The sequence below is a fragment of the Equus caballus genome, chromosome 17, assembly GCF_041296265.1.
Source record: "Equus caballus isolate H_3958 breed thoroughbred chromosome 17, TB-T2T, whole genome shotgun sequence".
NCBI classification, from domain to species: Eukaryota; Metazoa; Chordata; class Mammalia; order Perissodactyla; family Equidae; genus Equus; species Equus caballus.
In genome coordinates this window covers 53,888,590-53,909,919 of record NC_091700.1, presented here as the reverse complement: position 1 = coordinate 53,909,919, position 21,330 = coordinate 53,888,590, and the positions used below count along the sequence as shown (strand labels likewise).

Below are 21,330 nucleotides of genomic sequence, written 5' to 3'. Positions count from 1 at the left end.
GGGAAGATCTGAATCCTATTAATGGAGATATGCTGCCAAAATAATCAGCTTCATACTTAACAAGTTTCCAAGTATTTGGAAAAGCTGTGAAATGGGATTATAAGGTTAAGCTGTGTACATCTGGCTCATCACTATATAAATATTTCAGAAATTTGATCTTGTAGGCTGAAGAAACAGCTGTCTAATCATGACTCTTTTCCAGCTTATATGAACTTTAGTGAGGAGAGCAGTACACAAATGCTGACAAGAGATCATGATCAATTTACATAATGCACTTCTTATATTAAGCGTATAATTTTATCATATATCACCCTCATAAATGAAGACATAAGAAACATTTTAGGAAGGTTCTGTGGTATCACACTCATAGTGACAAAAGGGGTTGGGGGAGATGCCAAAATTTTTGAAATTCAGAGCAACCACCTGATACTAAATACTGCTTTTTTCTTACGCCATGGTATGTAATTTTAGTGCAATTGGGATGTTGTAAGTATAAATGTAGTGTAATATGGACCCGGAGAATAATTAATGAGAAGCAGGAGTTCGTGCATAAAGTGACAGTAAAAAGTTCAGCAGTCCCTCTAATTAATCGAAACCTTAATGAAGTCGAACATTAGTTGCTTTAACCAGATCCAGCATTATATAACTATGCTGACTCTTTGTCAAATATACACCAGTCCATTAAGCCTGATTTTATTTTTTCAAATTTTGTTCAAAAAGGTAATTGGGTTAAAAATGTACTGAATATAGCTCTTATCAAATTAACTTCAAATGTCCAACTTGAAAACATAGATTTTGAAACTATGGTCCAAAATGGCAGGTAAAGGCCAATGAATTGAGTTTCCAGTTATATTTCCTGGGAGCAGATGGGTGCAATGAAACCTAATGATTGAATTTTAAATGCTTTCATGCACGTTTTATCTGTTTCCCAACATGTTGATTCTACCTTAATGCTCTAACAAGATAATAGGTTTATCACAATTAACCAACTGAAATGATATCTCCATTTTCCAATTATTCATATCATATTACCTGGGGATATTGAATCAGAGCTCCTTTCTTTCTCCCACTCCTAGTGCCTTTCCATTACCATCCCACACTTCCACCAAATAAAACCCAAACTATAATATCATTAAATAACAGATGTGTCTTGGAGATTTGATTTCTCTAGTTAAATGATGAGTATTTAAAATAAAGTTTACTTTCACCGAGCCTCAACGGAAAACTTCAAAAGAAAATAATTTTAAGGAATATGTTGACTAAGTTTCACTGTAAATTTCCTTTCCTTACATTATGAACTGATATGTTAGTCTATTTCTCTGACCTGCATAAGTATAAACATATAAAGAAGGTTTATTAGGAGGTAAAAATATTAAACTTTCTACTTTCAGGAGTGGCAGATGGAAGGTTTTATCTCTACTATATCTCAGTAGTGCATACTCTTGCCCGGACAACAGGAAGAGGGAATCCTATGGAGAGGTTTACTTTATAGCTTTTATATAAGAGAAAAATCAACATTTTACCTCTTAAAATATATACTCAAGTCTAGATTAAAGGAAATCCAAGAAGCTTTTATTTTAATAATCAAAAGTTTCTTGTCTATTAAATGCATTCTAATAATGCTAAACATAATACTATTCAATCCAATCCATTTCAGAACCATCCCACCACTATATAGGTCCAGCATATAAAATCAGCTACATGAATCTCGGGTCCAAATGAAGAAAGAGGTAAAGATAAAACTGGTGATAAACACCACCATGGTCTCATCAACATATATATCCAAATGTTTAAAAAATACTTACATTAGATATAAATATACAAGGTTCTTAATGTATCTCTGTAAAAATATATTTTCAAATGGATATCACAGAAAAGAGACCAGATGGCAAGGATAAGGAGAAACTAATTAGAACAAGTTAAAACAAAACGCAAATAATTCCTTTCCTTTGCTTCCCTTCAATTATGTGTTTTGAGACTTTTCAAATAAGCAATTTTTTAAAGTTTTTAAATAATGAAATATGTTTTTAGATTATATGGTTTTATGTGAAGACTAACATAAATGAATGAAAACGTGTATTTGCAAAACATTCACATTTTTTGCGAACATTGTTTGGAAGTCATATTTCCAGTAGATTTCTAAACTGTATTTTTTAAAAGAAAGCATGTATGACAGTTCAAGAAGGAGCACATTCAGAAAAATGAGTAAAATTCGGCAGATTATGGAATCTTACAGGCCCAGCTTCTGATCGACTGTCTGAGAGAATTTCTGCTCCCAGTACTTAGGCCTCTTGGACGACATGAAACCAAGACCTAGCTAAGCATCCCACCTGGCCAGAGCAGCACTGATTGCTATGTGCCTTCTTTCCCCAAATGCCAAATATTCCAGCGTAAATTTACAGAAGGGCTTGAACTATAATGTTTAGATAATTGTGGATATAAATGTCCCCTTTGCGAACTTATTATTTGTGATCTTATCTTACGTAATATTTAACACTATCAGTTTAATCTTTCAGAAAGTCTTTCTCTGCTTTATGAATGTTAACTGACAGTGAATCCTAAACTTCTTAAATTTATATTCTATGCTCTTTTTTAGTATTTTTTCCTTCATTTTGTATCCCAGCCTCTCTGGCAAATGGGGACAATTAAATTTTTAATACAGTTTGAAAGCTTATTCTCCTTGAAGCTTTTATTCTATCAAAGCTCTGTCTTGTTAGATATGGATTTTGCAATTAAAATTTAAAATTCAAATAAATAGTAATTAAGTCACGGGATAGCTTAAAAGTAGTAAATTATTTCAGTTAAGAGCTTTTTAAATTATTTCATTATTTATTAATTGAATGAATGATTAGGAGTGGAACAACTCTGCAGGTCGTAGATTATTTTAAATAACAACACTGAAATGGGCAACACACTGTTTATATGAATGTTTTCTTATGTTTCCTCAATATGTGCATGAAAATTTCATACCACCTACACAAGATAAATTCTGAAATTTTAAGAAAAACTTTGTAAGTTTGTTTATTATTATTACCTGCATTTGCTAATCGCCCATGGTGATTTTCTTTTCCCATTATCAGATGGCAAATTGTTGGTACCAAAGTGATTAAATCATAAAATTATACATCAACAAATACAAATAAATGTAATCCTAAAATTATTATTTATGATTTATCTATAATTTCATTTCATTAGAAAAATCATATGGAAAGAAATTATTTACATTTTATGGAGAGTCTTCATTAATATAAATATCTTAAATGTAATTAATCTATAGAAAAAGGATCACATTAGTTTCTTAATAATTTACTAGAGCTTTGTGATCTTTAAAGGTTTAACAAACATAGATAACATCTGAATTGCATAGTTTCAATACTTTATAAACTATACCAACAAATGGGACAAAAGATGGGAGATATGCTCTTACCAACACTATTTTCTCTTGCCATACTGTATATATATTTATGCATTTAAATACATGTGTGTGTATATATATATAAACAAATTCTGTGAAAGCTTGACATTCATAATTTGAACCTTGTTCACCTGTTTTTTTCCATGAACTTGTAATATTATCAATAGAGTTGTATAGGAATTTTCTTTGTAGTTATTAAAAAGGTAACAACTATAAATAAAAATTATCAAAATATGCCACCTTCAAATAAATTATTTACCAGCAGGTCATTATTTCAGTATGTTTATATAAATAATAACTTAGACTTTGTCCTTAGTAATTTCTAGGTTTGAATCCAAGCTACAGCTCATATCTGAACACTGATCAGATCCAATTACAAAGAATTCATATACTTTTAAGTGCCTACTATGTACTAGAAACCGTGCAGGATTCTCTCAACTATAGTGACAAACAAGATGGATGTGGTTCCTGTCCTCAAATGTTCTGCTATCTAGACCTCTTTGTGACAAATTACCTTTACTAATAAAGAGTTACAACCCTGATCCATAGGTTTAAAACTGTTCATATTTAATAACATTCACTAATTTGTGAGTAGATCAATTAGATCTTGGTTAAAAATGGAGTTTACACACCACAACCAAAAGAAGGAATGAATAGAAATTGATAGAGTGTTCAGTCTCCTTAGCCATCCAGTCTCAATATCTGTATTATGGCTCTTTAAAATTCTTATGCATTAAGTAGCTTTAGAATCAAGCATAGAATAAAAATACTTCCATTGATTTCTGCTGATTAGATATTATTTCACAGTTGAAAAGACTGCACTTTTCTTTTCACCTGCTGGTCTAAGTCCTGCTCTCTCAACACTGCCAATGGGCTTACTACCATCTAATTCAAACTTAACCAGGCAACAGAGGAGCATGTTGGAAAATATTATCCGCTCCTTTGCTGACATGTTACATGTCAACTTTTCGCCTAAGGCAAAATTTAATGGCTGACTTGTGGATCTTCATTTCTAGAGATTTACTATGGAAACACTGACATAACCTTTAACCAGAGCAAACAGAGCCACTCTAATAAGCAGGTGACACCAAACCTAAAAATGCACGAGGAACAGAAAGATCCTGGCAGGAATTAATCTGCCATTTTCACACATCTGCCCAAGGGAGGTATTGTAATTGCAAAAATTTACTCTAAGACTGCTGAGACTCATAGTAATTATGTTTCTTTTTTTTTTTAATAGAAATAGCCACAGGTGGTAACAAATTGGGTTTTGAGATGGGGAACTGGGCATGCATTCTAACCCAAATTACTATGTAATTGTCTTGATTATAAAAAAAATCGTGGAACGCCTATTGCTCAAAATCAAAAAAAAAAAGTCTCCTTAAATGTATTCCTTCTTTTAGTTTTTCTCCACTTAGGGAGATTGCTTCATTTGTTGGTTTTGGCACATCTGACATTAGGGCTACACTATAGAATAGGCTTTTGCCAATAACCCTTACAAATTCCTGTGAGTGGGATTTGTTTAATAGGATAGTTCTCTTATTTCCTGCCTTATTATCATCTAGGCATAAATAGTAGCTTTCCTAGAATGTCAGGATTTGGAAATTTAGCTAATAATTACTACTATGCTGCATCTGCAAACACTAAAAGTGCAAGGCTATTGACTTTTTTTCAATCTATGCATTGTATTAAAAAGTTTGCTATTTTCCATATGTATACATCTGCCGCAATGATCCTCCATTTTACCCCACACTTAAGTCCATGCATTAGCACCAACACACTTTCATTGTTTTTTATAATTACAAACTCACGACAGGCAAACGATGCTGAGTAAGAGTCAATGTGTTTCACTAAACTTTTTTTTAATCAGGAAATTCTGATTTAATCAACCAAGAATAAAATAAGAGACTAAGCATTGGTTTAAAACTAAGGAGAAAAAATCATTAAGGCAACAGGAGGTTCCACAAAGCTTAAAATAAGAAGAAAAAAATAATCAAGTGTCTTGCCTTGAACCTATGTAAACGCAAGTTTGTATGTAACCTTTAATTCTATCTTGATACTGATAATAAAGATAATTGATTTCTCTTTTGTTTTGCATGATTTGTAACTCCTCTTATTCACATTCTTAATGCAAATAAGTTGATTTGGGATAAACTATTTTAAAATAGATGCAAAAGCAAAATCTAAAGCAAGAATTTTGTCCCCCAAGAAGACACTACAATAGAATTCGTCAATATTTACACAATATTCTGCTTTTCACTGACAGAACTATAGAAATCAAAGCAAGTTATTTTTCAAGTTGTTCAGAAAGCTTTCATGACAAATATTTACAAAAAGATGCATCATTAAGCAATTATTAGATTTTAGCTGGAAAATATCCCTTTTTGAAACTAATTCTTTCTTTTTCCAAAATACTAAGTGATAACACTTTCTCTTAGTACATTTTGCTAAGATTTTAAGCTTATTATTTCTCAAACATTCTAATTTCTTTCTGTCATCTCATCTACTGAAATGGGGACATGAGTAAAAAGCGAATATTGGCCACTTTACACTGTGGGGAGATAATCCTTCTCATGGTAATCATGGGTGAATTACTTTTAAAATGTCAGTTCTGCTTATGCAATTGCTCTGGTGAAATAGCAAAAAATCCACTGAATATTCAGTCATAAAATAATCTCAGTATACTCTGATAAAATACGCTGTGTGAAAAGTAAAATGAACAGCTTTGAGCAAAGGTATTTATGTTTCAGTCTGTGAATAGAAAAGGAATATTCTATCTTAACAGTAAAAACTATAGTTTTAAGTTTCGAAACTGATGAAAGTGTTTGTACCACAAATAAATAAAAATTTAAGATAGTCTATAATTGGCTTATAAAAATAAGAGGTATTTAGACCCCTGTGACCATTTTTGCCTACATTAAAATACTTTTTGCATTTCTACTGTATAAAATTAAGCTATTGGAATTGAGAGGATATACTTGTATATTTCAATTTGAGTTTTATTGAATTGGAGCACATGAAAATTCTAGGTATAAGTATAATCCCATCATTGCTTAGCAATGATTATTAAGGATTCAGGTAGAATTACCATAAAGAAGTATACCAATTGATGTCTTGTGCTTAAATTACATTTTTTAAAATTTATCACCAAAAGAAGCTGAAGAAAATATATCTAAAGCACCGTAGTTGTTGGGAAGAAATTAGTTATTTAGCCACATTGTAAATTAAATCTGTTATTTAAACATACATATGCTACCAAATAGCATTAGAACGTTTCTGAATATAAAGGCATTATCTACATTATGTATTAATATAATTTACAAACATGTACCAATTGTCTCTTAAAAGCAGTGTATATCTACAGAACAATTCTGAATGTATAGCTTTGAAAACTTGAAATAGAGTTTTAATGCTCTTGCTTTCAAATTCCACAAAGGCTGCTTTTAGCTGATAAAGAGAGTAAACAAGAAATTGTCCTTTATATGCTCCCTTTAATGTGTTCCATTAATTAAAAATCAATCAAAAACATTACAAGTTTAAAAAATAATAAATATTGTTCCAGAACCAAACAGAAGCTTGTACGATTGTATTTATCTTTACCTTGTCCATTTTTCATCCAATATGGTTCATGACTATATTATTGAATAGAAACATGAAGAAAATAACACAGGTCTTTAAATTTTTCAAAATGACTGAAACAAAATGCATTTCTAATACTATTAAATTATTTTAATATATTCCATTCCTCTAATCAGCCCAAAGTCTATTTATGTAGATTAGTTACATCTAAAGTCTCATTTATCCAACCTGTATTTATCCTTTGATCACAAAGCTTGTTAACTTAAATGGTCTTTTATTGTTATGATTCGTTTTCCCATAATTATGCTGTTTAACTACCTTATTTTTTGAATAAATATATGCAAACGTGCCAATCATCTTCAGCACAGTTATGCTAGATGCTCAATGAACTGTATGAGCCATTTCACCACAATAAAACTGCCTGGAATAGATCCAGGGCAAGGCCTACAAATACCAGTAATCAGGATGTCACTAGGACCAGAGCAGATAAATAGAAGCACGTCACATGTATATCAATAGATTCTCTCAGACGCTGTCTGAAACCAATTTTACAATCTATCAGTGGAAGAACTTGGTGCATACAAGGGAAAGATGCCACCCACACAGCCACAATTTTGTATCTGTATTTTGTTACGAATCTTTTTTTTTGGCTTTCCCTTAAAAATATTGAACTCATACTTCTGCAGTAGCAACGAAGCACAAGCAAGCTTCTGCTTAGTCACAGCAGGAAATGTTGATGTCATTAAGGACTTCTTTATTGCAGATAATTTATTTCAGCAGACCAAAGGATAGCAATATATCACTGTCAAAGCTGGTGGTGAAAGCTATGACTAACTGTAAAATACTGTGTGCCATTGAAGGAAATTCCTGTCAACGTCTCCTTTACTAAAATAGGTTGACAATAGATTAGTGTAGGTCTGATGAACTTTAAAAGTGTTTTGTAGGTGGGTGGCAGAAGTCATTCTATCTTCAAATTGATACTTCAAAATGAAGTTTATGCTTTTCTCTAACAAATATACAGTCATTGGTTGAAGGAATTCAGTACAAAAAAAAAAAAAAAAACCTTCCTAAAATATGACTTTAAGACAAGGCCCTGTGGGATTTATTAAACAGAAGTATCACTGAAGGGAATACATTCTGCAGCAATGACTAATATCATAATTAGCAGGTGCATTTGTAAGAATTTACCCACTATTGAGTGTATTGCAAGACTTCTCAGCGTAAGGGAGTTAAGTTTTACTTCCTAACTGGCATGAGCCCAGTTCCAGTGGCCTCATCTTCCTCCTGTTGTTTCATCATCAGGCTCACAGCATATAACCTCACAAAGTCTCTAGCTATCCCACCATCCTCCCAAAAGAACCAGAAAAAGATGAGATTTTTTTTTCTCTTAATCTGCATAAACTCCAACCTATTGTCTACTGAAGGCCAACTGTTCCTTAACTTTTTCTCTGCTCTAGAATGACCAGCTCTACTCTAAGGAACTTCAAAATGTTTGAAGTTTTAAAACAGTAAAGACATCAAGTTTTAACATATTTTCAGAGAAATATAAAGGATTGAGTCCATCCTTAAAAAAAGGAGAATTGCCTTTGAATTAAAAAAGTATAAAAATGGGCAAATATTTGTGCTTAAGTATACATGTATTATACTGAAAATATAAAGACATATGTACATGTATACATATAATTTAATTTTGCCAAGAAGTTTTATTGTTCACATTTTCATAAATATAAGCAGAACCAACCTTCACTGCAATAAATGCACGTAAACCTTTATTAACCTTAAAAAACATAAAATATTTTCTTAATTTACAACTTTTATTTTATAGATATATTTCTATTGCATTATACTACATAAGCAGAAATACAGCGAAAAATTTGAAACCTAACAATTATAGTGAAACATGATAATGTATAACTGTTACATTGTTAAATAGTATTAAGTATTTATCTAGAGATTGTGAAAGTTTTTTTCATTTAAAATATGTATATTTCTTAGTCCTTTAATAGAGATAATATTTGGGATTATTTTAAGAATAATTAATTTATTTTAACCTCATATATAAATACGTGTCTATGTACTGTAAAAAAGTGAATAATACATATTACAACATCAACTTTATAGAGAAAAGTTTCTGGAAAATATACTATTTTAATTTTTTGTATTTTAGATTACTTTTTGGCCTGGCTTGATCAGTATAGTCACAGGCGATAGATGTTTTAGAACATGTAAAATTTTTTTTGACTAAAAAATATGTTGAAGCAGTTGAGATAGAAATTTTAGGGCACACTTTTCTATGATTTGATATTTTTCACAATCACACACAGCCTTAAAAAACGTGAAGATGCAGAGAATAAAATTCCAAAATCCTCCATGTAGACTTTACATGATATTTATTGCAATTATAAAACTCACTCATAGAACTCAAGGAAAATTATAGAATTCACTCATAGAACTCAAGGAAAATTATAGAATTCACTCATAGAACTCAAGGAAAATTATAGAAGTCAAGTAAAATAAAAAATTATCTTACTCTTACATTTTTAAAAGACTGATGAATTATCATGTCAGAGTAAGGATGATTAAGTATCACCTATATGGTCCTTGGGAAATTCTATTGAAAAATAAAAACTAATAGATAAAGAAGTTATTACTGTATGAGTAGCTATATCAACTAATATTAAAAATAAGATTTTCAGGTTTCTAGGTCATATAGTTAAAATTATACTTTTTGTGTTTTCATTTATTGTAAAATAGAGAATGCACACAGATTTACATCGGGGTTGAGATTTTCATGAGTGTACACAAAACTAAGGATGAAAGTAACAATATGTTAAGAATGATGATAATAATTTGGATTTTAAACTCTTCTCCAAGGAAACTCAAAACACCTCAATGACTGACTATCTTCTTAAGTTTATTTGTACTACTTTTAATACGTGGTAAAACACACAAAAAAGTTTTATGACTGTGAACTTACGTTAATTTAAAGAAGAAATTAATCTTTCTACCTTTTAAAAACCTTTAATAAAAAGACAGGTGGACAAGACACTCCCTTTCTACTCTGCCCACCGTACGTCTATAAATAGAGATGTAGATAAAATTTACGGAAACGAATGCATGTAACGTGTCAAACGGTGCTGTCATAGAATAACATTGCAGAAAAATATCTGCAAAATTATAAACGAAGAAAGAAACTGTTCACATACTTTGTGTTTGTTCCTGAAAGCACTAACATACTAGAGTGTGAAGTTTTGAAGACCGTGATCTTGGGAGCTCGTCTGAGTCTCTATCGTCAAGACTCTTGTACTAGAGAAGTGGAAATAAAGGCAAACAGGGCATAACGTTGCCAGTAGAGACATACTTTTTCTTTCACCTTTTCATTTTAAAATACTGAGTTTAATGTCTATACTCTGATACTTTAGCCTTCTATGCATCAGTCTTACTTTTATATATTTTGGATTAACTGTTAGTGTTTACCATATGTTTAACTCCCTTTTATTGAAAAGGCCATGCACATACATCAAAAGGATTTTCTCTTCCAGTATAAAGAGTTTAAAGTGAATCCTAATGTGAATCTTTTAAAATTGAACTGTAAAACACTGTGAAAGAATGCATTTCTTTAAAATTTTATTTTAGTACATCTTATCTGCTGGCTCAATATATTTTCTTCTGTGACAGAATATTAAAATGACTTGTGATAGTGCCACAAAAAAATCTAAAAACACAGATGTTCAATCAAAACTGAAAATTCTTCCACCAGTGAGAAGTCCCCAGACTCCTCGCCTCTTCTCAGTCAGGCTACGTTGAAAACACCTGTTAAGAAGTTACCCTGAGACTTAACAAATAATTCTCGAGAAGCCACGATTAGCAGTTACTCATGACAACTAGTAATGATCTCTACTTGATTTTAGATTCTCACATTAACATATGAAACAATTCACATGGAAATTGCTCTTATGAAAAGTGCTTTTATAAATTTTTACAACAATCTATTTGCCTTACCTCCCACAAAAGCTGCTCCTATTTTTCAAAATCAGTTTCACAGCTTTAAAATGAATAAAATATTTTATTATAACAATGCTGCGTTATGATTCACACTACTGACGATGTGTTAATCACTAGTCTATTGTTTAAAAACTTCATAGACTGACTTTACTTCTGCTAAGGAACTTGAAGAAGACCCGAAATAAAATCTCTCCTCACAAACCACTGTTTCTACATGATTGTTCTGTATCCATATTCAGTAGAAATACTTTTATGCCCCAAGAACCTACAGATCTTTACTTTAAAATTTTAGACGCTGTGACCCACACAAAATCTTTTGATACTTAAACAATTCTTAATTTAAACTGAAATATGAGTCTTATAAATCCTGAAGTTTCTAAATTTCATATCAACACTCTTTCCCAGTGTATCTCAAAACAATTATGAAATTCTTTTCATTCCATCAATAGAAATATGCTGTGCACCTTTTAAATAGCATGGAAGATGCTGGACTATAAAGGTAAACCAGACCTAGGAGCTGCTGGTCGAAGTGTACTCTGTGGAGTATAATACTTCCTTCAGAAATACACGTGAGATTAATAGTATTTCCTAAACAGGCTGTGTTAAATACACACAGTAATAAACGCACTTGAAACAACATTATGGGATACCTACACATTTTAATTTAAGCATGTCACTTCAACACAAAGTGTTTGCAGCATACATAAAATGAAAGAAAAAAGGAAGGTCACTGCAGTTAATTTACCGGGTACTCCATAACAGGTATTGAGAAAAACCTGGTACATTTAAAAGGAAATTAACATATTAGGAATTTACAAAGTACCCCTCATAGGATTGCAAAAACTCAATTAAAAAAAAAAAGAGCCTGCTTTAACAGTTTATACTGAGGCTATTTCCAGGGTAGGAGCAATATGGGAAATTGAGCCATTTTGGAAAAAAATTCAGGAACTTTAACTTTTTCTGTGTCTTTATAGCATGGATTAAGATTGTAGAAGAAAAGAGAATAACAGGTAGTTTGTCCTTTGTTTTTTGTCTAAACTATTTCTCTCTCTCTCTTTCTTCCTGGGTGAGTGTGCGTGATTTGCTTTAGCTCAAATTTTACTGCTAATGAGAGGAATCACCATCACCATCATCATCAACATTCCCTGAGCAATGACCAGCTTCAAGAACAGATGGTGTAAAAACAGTATATGCACCCCTGTCCCTCAAAGCCTTCTGGATACTTCCATCCAAAATTGTTCCTCACTAAACTGACTAAGGAATCAGGCTTACTGAGAATTCTACTGCACCAACTTAATTTTTACTGGATCCTGAATAAGAATTCAACTCATAGCACTTGAAGTGGAAGATTAAGCATTAACCCTCTGTGATACTATTTAATTGTCAATGCTATAAAATATAAGAAAGGTGTATAACATGCATATTTATAAAATGCCTGCAAAAGATCTATTAATACATATTTTCACGTATTTCCCTCTAAAGAGACTGATTATCATAAATACCAGTTTTACGAGTCACAGAAAGACTTCCACGGAAACCACAATTTTTCTAAGGGAGGAATTTCTTGTTCAGTTTTATATAGACATCAAACAAAATCCTGATTACTGGTATAGAGTCAACACTGTAAAAAGTGGTGTTTAATACAACAGTTGATACTTTAATATTCAGTAGCACCAAGTACAAGAGTCTGGTTTACCAGGACATATACTATCATATGAAAATATGTTTTGCTAAGTTTTAGTATTTGTTACACTCATGTTAGAAAGGATAAGATAAGATTTTGAAATTTTACTACTCCATTTTAATAATAAAAACCTTACCGAGTCTAGTGTCATTAAAAGGTATTTGCTTTTCCAAGCATAAAATTATGAACAAATTATTTTCATCTGCCCCAAACTAATCTTCCTCCCGAAGTGTCACTTTTAGTTAAACTTAATTTTGAATTTCAAGTACTGCTCATCCAGAGTAATTTGTAGCAACATGAATTCATAATAAACAAGAATTAAGTTTTCCTGTGACACAACTCAGTAGTGGATTAAAGAAACGAGGCAGTGACTAGACATAATATGGTCACTTGCAGTCGTTAGAATCTATGCCCATGCTGGGTCAGTTGGTTTTTTCATATATCAATAACTTTGAAATATACTATCTAATATATATTAAATATCACTTAGATATACTAAAAATATGCAGTATGCAAACTAAATGCATCCTGGAATTCTTTCCGGCACAAATGCCTTTAGTGCAACTTTGCCTCCTGTTTTCAACAGCACAAAATGAGTGTGTGACCCTCTGGTGTTCTCTGTTCTTTCTTCAATGACTCCAAGAAACAGATCAGGAAAACCACAGGACAAAATGAATATAAGCTTTTCATAGACAGTTACTAGTCATTATCCAGAGCCTACATTTATTCAAACTTTTGAAAGATCTTCAGAGCACAATTCACATTTCCAAAGCTTAAGCCACACTAATGCATTATGCTGCAATTCCAGCTGAAGAATAAATGAGATTCATGTCTTTTAAAACACTTCTTAAATATAAAGCTGACTTTTTTGAGTGGTGAAAACTTCGTTCAAATTGATTCAGGCTCTGGAGTTCTGACTGGTTGCTATGTTGTACTTCAAGTAGTTAATTTCTCAATATTTGGGTATACATTTTTTCATTTTTGGCATCAGGGTTTTCTAAATGGAATTAAAAACTTTGAGTGAATTAACCGAACAAATTTTTTTTCCACTCTGGATATCCTTTGTTATGAAAGGAAATGCAGACCCACAAATAAAAATGAAGTAAAATAAACTATGAATACTGAACATTGCTAACATTTTTAAACCTATAAAAATAAACTTTAAAAATGCAACAAAAGTAAGACATTTACATCTTGTAGATTTTGTACTATTTATATGGGAGGGGTTATGTATAGAATATGTGGTACACCCATTGGCAAACTGTAAACCATTTGCATTAAAAAAATTTTCCCCTCTCACTGCTGTTGGTCCTGTGGCTTGTCCTGTTCCAAAGGTTTCAGGACAGCTCCCAAACCAGCAATAAAGTGAAGTCTCAGTTATGCTAAAAGTCTCCTACCTGAATTATGGACATCCGAGTAGCGGGGGTCTCGCTCGCATTAGTCCCTTGTCCAGTGAAGCTAGTGTGGCAGCCCGCGTGCCCCTGAGGGACAGTCAGGTTGTTGGAGGCCGGTTTGAGATACATCACCTCCGACCGGGGCGAGCTGAGGGGCAGGCGGGTCTGGTAGTCGAAGTACATGGGGGAGGTGGCCAGGGAGGGGCTGCTCACCACGTTCATGACGTTCATGGCGTTCCTCTCTTCCACCTCGCTCTGCACCAGCATGATATCATTTTTGTTGATCTTCTTCTTCTTGCCCTTGCCCCCACCCAGCTGAGGGTGGCTATACTCCGCGATGCGGCAGTTGTAGGTGCGGATCTCCTTGTTCTCGCGCTTGCACTTGACGGCGATGGTGATCATGGCCGCTAGGAGGATGATGGAGATAGTGCTCAGAGTCACGATGAGCGGCAGCGACATGTCCCAGTGGTGCTGCTCGCCGTTCACCCGGGGAACCCCCTCGGGCAAGGAGCCGCTCACCGAGCGGATGATGAGCTTGGCCACCGCGGACAGGGTGGGCTTGCCATGGTCAGTCACCTTCACTACCAGCTCCACTACAGGCGTCACGTCCTCCCAGAAGGGGTGCAGGGTGCGGATCTCGCCGCTGGATGGATCGATTTCAAACAGGTGGTCGTCGTTTCCGTCTACGATCTCATAGGTGAGGCGCCCGCTCTCGCCGAAGTCGCTATCTAGGGCGCGCACGGTGCTTACCAGGTAGCCCAAGCCAGCATTGCGCGGTACCTGAAGTTCAGCCGTATCGTTCTGCAGAGTGGGCAGCACGATCACCGGAGCGTTGTCATTCACGTCTAGCACTGTCACCCTCACAGTGGCATTGCTCTCCAAGTGCGCGGGCGCCCCGGAGTCCTTAGCAAGCACCTTGAACTCAAAAGCCTTGGTCTGCTCGTAGTTAAAGGAGCGCAGGGCGTAGATGGCCCCGTTGGTGGGGTTCACAGACACATAGGTGTAGATGGACACGTCGCCGATGTGCGAGGGCAGGATAGAGTAGGACACTGTGCCGTTTTGGCCCAGATCGGGGTCCTGGGCGAGCACCGAGCCCAGGTACTCTCCTGGGATGTTGTTCTCGTGCACCTGCAGCACGTAGAGTCCCTTGGTGAAACGAGGCGGGTTGTCGTTCTCGTCCAGAATCTTGACGGCGAACGATTTGGTGGAGTTGAGTGGAGGTGAGCCCCCGTCCCGCGCCACGATTGTCACGTTGTACTCATCCTGTGTCTCGCGGTCCAGCGGGCGGTCAGTCACGACCGTGTAGAAGTTGTCATAGTTCTCCTCAAGCTTGAAGGGCACAGAGCCTCCTGATCCGCCCAGACCGCCGCCGCCGGTGCCCCCTCCGCCCAGGACCCGGCACTGCAGCTGCCCGTTCTTGCCGGAGTCGCGGTCAGTGACCCGCACCAGGGCGATGACGGTACCGGGCGGGGCGGCCTCGCTCAGCGCCCCCTGGCGCACGGAGACGAAACCGATGGACGGCGCGTTATCGTTGCGGTCGATGAGCTTGACAGTGACCTTGCAGTGGGCAGGGATGGGGTTGGGTCCTAGGTCTCGGGCCTGCACATCGATCTCCAGCATCCCATTCTCCTCATAGTCCAGATTGCCCTTGACACGGATCAGGCCTGTCTTGGGGTCGATGGAGAAGAGCTCCCGCACGCGGTCGGGCACATAGCTGCTGAAAGAGTAGAGCACTTCGCCATTGGGACCCTCGTCGGCGTCGGTGGCATTCAAATCAATGACCACGGTGCCCAGCGGGGCGTTCTCGGGCAGCTCCACCAGGTAGGAGGGCGCCTCGAAGACCGGGCTGTTGTCGTTGGAGTCAATCACCTTCACGTTGATCTGCACGGTGGCCGAGCGCGGCGGCTCGCCGCCATCCAGGGCCGTCAGCACGAGAGTGTGATGGTTCTGCTGCTCGCGGTCCAGCGCCTTCTGGATAACCAGCTCTGGGAACTTAGTGCCGTCGCCGCGGGACTTGACGTCCAGCGCGAAGAGGCCGTGGTCGTCGCGCGTGAGCAGATAGGTGCGGAGCCCGTTCTCGCCGGCGTCGGGGTCATGAGCACTGGTGAGAGGGAAGCGGGTGCCAGGAGCCGCGTTTTCCGAGATGTCCATCTCAATCTGGTCTGAGGGGAAGGAGGGTGCATTGTCGTTAATGTCCTGGATCTCCACCTTGATCATGCAGATCTCCTTGTCGTTGGCGAACACCTCGAGGGACAGCTGGCACTTGGCGTTGTGGCGGCACAGGGACTCGCGGTCGATGCGCTGCTTGGTGTAGAGGAGCCCGCTGTCGGCGTCCACGTCCAGCAGGTGCGGCGCCGAGTTCTCCAGAACCCGGTAGCTACCCGACTTGCTGCGCCCGCCGCCGCCACTGCCGCCGCGCTCTGCGGGTGGAAGCCCTGGCTGCAGTCGAGCATCCTTGCCGATGTTGCCGATCACCGTGCCGGCCCCTTGCTCCTCCGGCACGGAGTAGTTTAGGTTTTTGAGCGTCAGGGCAGGGGCCCATAGGAGGAAACAGCAACAGATGGAAAGGTACATCCCAGACCAGTGGGGTGGGGACAAGAGCAGCCGGACTGGAGGGGCGAGCGGATGGGTGCGCGCCAGCCTGGAGCCCGGGCGCAGGGTGCGCGCGACGCGAGCTACAAGTCTGTGGGTCCTTCCTTCCCTCTGCTCCCGGGATGCGGCACCGGGCGGTCTCTCCTTATTCCGCTCAAGTTCCCCGAACCTGTTGATCTACAGCATCCGCACTGGGCGAGAAGCAGCGGCGCAGCGGAGCCGCAGGGGCACGGAGCAAGGCGGCGGCTCCCTGCGGCTGGGGGCGAGCCCGGGGCTTTGTCTCTCCCGCCGGGACTTCGGGTGACTCAAACTTGAGCGATGAGGCCGGGGATAAGAAGGAAATCGCGTCTGGGAGGGATGATAATGAGCTAAAGAATCCGTGGGTTTTCTCCACTCCCGCTAGGGCGCTGCAAATCTACTCCCGCCGGTAGCCTCCCGATTACTCTTCACATTGGGTGGGGGAGGGAGCGGGGAGGTGTGTCTCCAGGCAGATCGGAAAGTGAAATCCTTACTTGTTTCTCGTCTCCTGTGATGAAATTGATGGGGATGAGGAGCAACGAAGAGAGAGTCAGATAGCTTTTGAAGCTTTCCCGGAGCCTTGTGAAATGTCTGCTCGCTTCGCGGGCTGGTCTGTTTTCAGGCAGTGTTTTGCTGCATTTAGAGATCTAATCTCGCATTGCTGGCTGAGGCAGCGGCGGCGGCGGACTGCATCTCCCAGCCAAGCGTATTTTTTTTTCTCTCCTTTCCGAGCAGCCAAAGGGAGGGGAGGAAATGCAGCGCAAAGAACTAGTGTCCCGATTTGTAGTTTCCTCCCTCCGCCAGGCTCCTCCCTCTCTTCCTCGGAAAAGGCTCTCCCCCGAAGTCAAGAAAGCTACAGCCGGATCAGCGTTTGTGGTGTGTCTACCGGGAGGGGGGAAATGTATAGCTAGATCTCCGCCTCTGCTCGTAGAACACACACTCTGTGAATTCTCTACGCCAAGCCGCCGCTACCATCCCATTCTCTCCCCGAAAGCAGAGACTTTTCTCGATGCAGTTCAATTCCAGTTTGCTTTTCTTCCCGGGCGAAAGGAAATCAACAGGCAACTCATGGTTGGATGTGCAGATTTGAAGGGGGAGGGGGAGGCGGAATAAAAAGGAAGGGGGAGCCACCCTCCCAGTCCTCGCACACACACTCTCCCTGTCTCTCGCTAGAAGGGAAACAGTCTCTGCATTCACAGGGCTAGGCTGTCAAGTGCCTCTCTTTTCTTTCTATTCAGCATCTCCTTCCAATGGCCCTGCCTCCCAGTCCTCTTCATCTAGAAAGGAAAACCTTGGCGAGGAATAAAAGTGGTGAATATTTGAAGCGAATAAAGTGAGGGGTGTTTTTTTTTTTCCTTCAATTTTTTTTAAAGTAGGAGTGGGCTGGATAAAAGAAACACATCAAGGTTTGGCGCGATGCATTCTGCAGTCTCGCTCTCACAGTCTCTCTGGGCGACTCGGGGAGGGCAGGGGGCGAAGAGCTGCGGCCTCGGCGGTCCAGCTAGGGGCACCCACCTCGGGGAGCTACCTCCGAGGGGATGTTAGGCACAGGTCTGTCTACACGTTATTTCGGGTTCTCCAGGCGCCTCGGCATACGGGAATGACACATCCAGAAATGCAGGTGTTCCGATCTGCCCGATGAGTCAGAAGCAGCGGAACGAATCGTATTCACTCTCGCCTCATGGTCCTCCCTTCACAGACATTAGTTGCGGCTTCTTCCTAACGCTTTCTCTGACTCACTCTCTAGAAAGAAAAGCCAGATTCACGTTTTGGAGAAAAAGAAAAAGCAAGAGAAAGGGAGGGAGGGAAAGAGGAAGGTGAAGCTGAATCCAGTAGCACTTTACTCTACCTCTTTCTGCCGGAGTCCGAGGGTCTGGAAAACAAGGCGTCTGTTTTGCTAGGTGTATTTATTTATTTATTTTTTTAAAAAAACCTTTCCTTTTGGTTTAGGCGTGAGGAGCCCCCAAATCTTTCAGAGTCTTGGAAAACAAGGAAAAAAATCAGGATTCCGGGGACTGTTCACAGCTTAGCCCCGCATCACAGTTCACGATTTTCCTCTCAATGTTCTCTATTCACAAAGTCTAGCACCGGTGTGCATAGTTAATTGTGCAGTCCGTTGTGGAGGTTTTTTTTTTTTTTTTTTTTTTTTTCTCCTTTTCTGTCACGGGTGGTCTCTTTCAGTCTGCTGCTAGTCAGGATCAGCTCACAGCCTGCGAAAGACGTGCGGATTTCAAGGTAAATAAATCCATCTCCGCAAGCAAAACATCCGAGGAAATGAAAGGTGAAAATTCAATTCAACAGTTGGAGTAGCGTCTCCCCAGCCGCCCTCCGCCGCTGCCGCATCCGCCGGGCTCTCAGTCCCTGCTCTCTCCCCAGCGCCTCTTGCTGACTGACTCTATTCACCTCACGCCGCCGCTTAAACATTGATACTGATTCCCTGCCAGCCAATCGGCGTGAGGAACAAGGCCCTGCCTCTTCAGCCTGCGCCCAATGGGAGAAGGAGAAGAAACTGGCGGGGGCGGAGCCATAAGCCCCAGCGCTTCAGAGTCATTGATTAGATCAGTTAGATGGGAGACCAGCCGGGCTAGCTGAACCCAGCGCTCCGCTGTGGCGGCTGCGCCCAGAGCCTCGCCGCCGGGCTCCCGAGTCTTTAACTACTGGGAGGCGCTCCTCCGTCGTAATCCTCTGGAAAAAAGAGGATTAAAAGAAAAAAAAGTTTGACAGCGATTTAATTTATTTTTTTGTCCGATGTACACAGGAACGGAATTGCAACATGCTTGCAGAATAATTTAGCTGCAGTCTTCCTGATGGGTTCTGCATACACACACACACACACACACGCACACACAGAGGCACCATACACAGCCATGCCAAGGGAGGCGCAGATCTTCTGCTTGCGCTTGGACTCGTCTGAATGAGGTGCAGAGGGACGTGCGTATGTATTCATGTGTAGGCTGTGTGTGGGGGGGAGGAGGGCTCGGGGATGGGGGGGGCGGTGTGTGATGTGTATTTCAGTGAGTGTGTGTGAATGCGAGGGCGCTCGCGCGCCCGCTTCTGCCCGCGCTGGTGCAGACACACCGAGAGCAACAGCAATCAATACGTAACTTTCTTTATCCTCTGAGAGAAATCAGCTGACCCCAGGCACCCATGCAAGGAAAGTCACTTGATTATGAAAGTGTTTCAGAAGAAAAGCAGAAGCCCAGTGAAAGAGCAGCCGGGTCTCCCCAGAGGAAAAGCGCCTCTCCGTTAAGGAGAAAGGCTCACTGTCAATTCAAGTTTTGTAGCCTGTTAAAACTCAAATCTGGCTAAGTAATACTTAGGGCTCTACCCCTTCCAGTGACCCGCATCTCAGCCCAGATTCAAGGTAAAACAGACATCCACCGACCCACACACGACAGTTTTGGTGTTTTGTTCACCTCGATCTTGCTATTAAAGTTTCATATGGCAATTTGAATTTTATCTCCTTAATACCGAGTAAGTGTTGATAACCATATTGCCAAAGCTCCTATGCGTAGAAGCTGAACCGAAAACGTGAAGGTAGATCGATGAGAGATCTGTCAAGATTCATGTTTTGTAAGCAACACCACGACCACCACTACACACACACACACAAGCGCGCGCGCACACACACGTACACACACACACACAGAGGCTCTTAATTCATTTACCTCTCCAACTTCAGTTCCTAATCTCAGAGATTCTTTCTTCCCAAACTATTATCACAAACATCCACAAGCTGGGACTGGTTTGCTCGTGATCCAGCTGTCGTTCTGGGAAAGAGTTAAGAACAAAAAAGACAACCGAAGTATTGAAATAGAAAAGGTGAGTGTTTTGATTGCTGGAGTATTGATAGCAATTCATAAATACTAAAGTTAAGCTGCCATTTATAAATTGTGAATGACTAACGTACAAGTCTGTAACACGAATCATACAGGATTCAAAGAAAATCAAATCCAGACCAATTACAAGAAAGTTTTGATGATTGTTGGTGGGATAATTGCTTAAAGATTCAGGTAAAGGAGCTACGTATTTCCCGGAGGATTCAATGAGATAACCTATGGTCTGAATTTGCAGTCTCATCTGGATCCAAAATTCACCACTCCCTTAAGAGACTATCTTTAACAGTTCAAAAGCTCAAAGAGGAGCTCTTTACAGCCAGACTTTCAAATCCTAAAATGTCTTTGTATTTTCTGAAGAGGTAGTTTGTCACGCATATATACCTTTGCTGAACAAGGGAGCCAGAGCTTTGCAGAAATCTGGGTTGTTAGTGCTGAGTGGGCGCCTAACCTCCCTGCCTTGGGAAACCTCACCTTTACACCTCTTTGAAGTTAGTACCCCTGTCCTAACACAGGTACCTTGGAAGCTGAGGCTGCGAGGCTTTAAAAGCAGCAGCTAACTTAATTAAAGAGTAGTGATTACACACTCATTTTTTAATCCTTGCCTTTGAAATACGACAAATCTATGGTTATTTTGCATTGCCTGCTAATTCAAGGAAAGTTATAAAATGTCCTTACTTGAAGTTTATGATAAAGCAAAAACAAGAGAATGAGAAAATGCCAAGGAAAGGGTAATATGGTTTACTGATTAGCCCTAATAAGGCTGTTATGCACTGAGGGGAGGAACACAATGTCTAAGAGAACAGC

At 39.2% G+C, this 21,330-nt stretch overlaps 1 protein-coding gene across 9 annotated transcripts in view; it reads right to left on the bottom strand.

Moving 5' to 3' along the window:
- Positions 1–19,083, bottom strand: part of PCDH17 (protocadherin 17) — a 95,775-nt gene extending 76,692 nt beyond the window's left edge. For 3 of the 9 annotated variants that reach the window (XM_023621667.2, XM_023621669.2, XM_070240321.1), the window contains exon 1: positions 14,081–19,078. In XM_023621667.2, the coding sequence (XP_023477435.1) occupies positions 14,081–16,651 (2,571 nt within the window). In that variant the 5' untranslated portion in view covers positions 16,652–19,078. Of the gene's footprint in view, positions 1–14,080 lie in introns of all 9 variants that reach the window. The other 6 variants (XM_070240323.1, XM_070240324.1, XM_023621670.2 and 3 more) reach the window with 4 other exon arrangements.
- Positions 19,084–21,330: the final 2,247 nt, after the last annotated feature.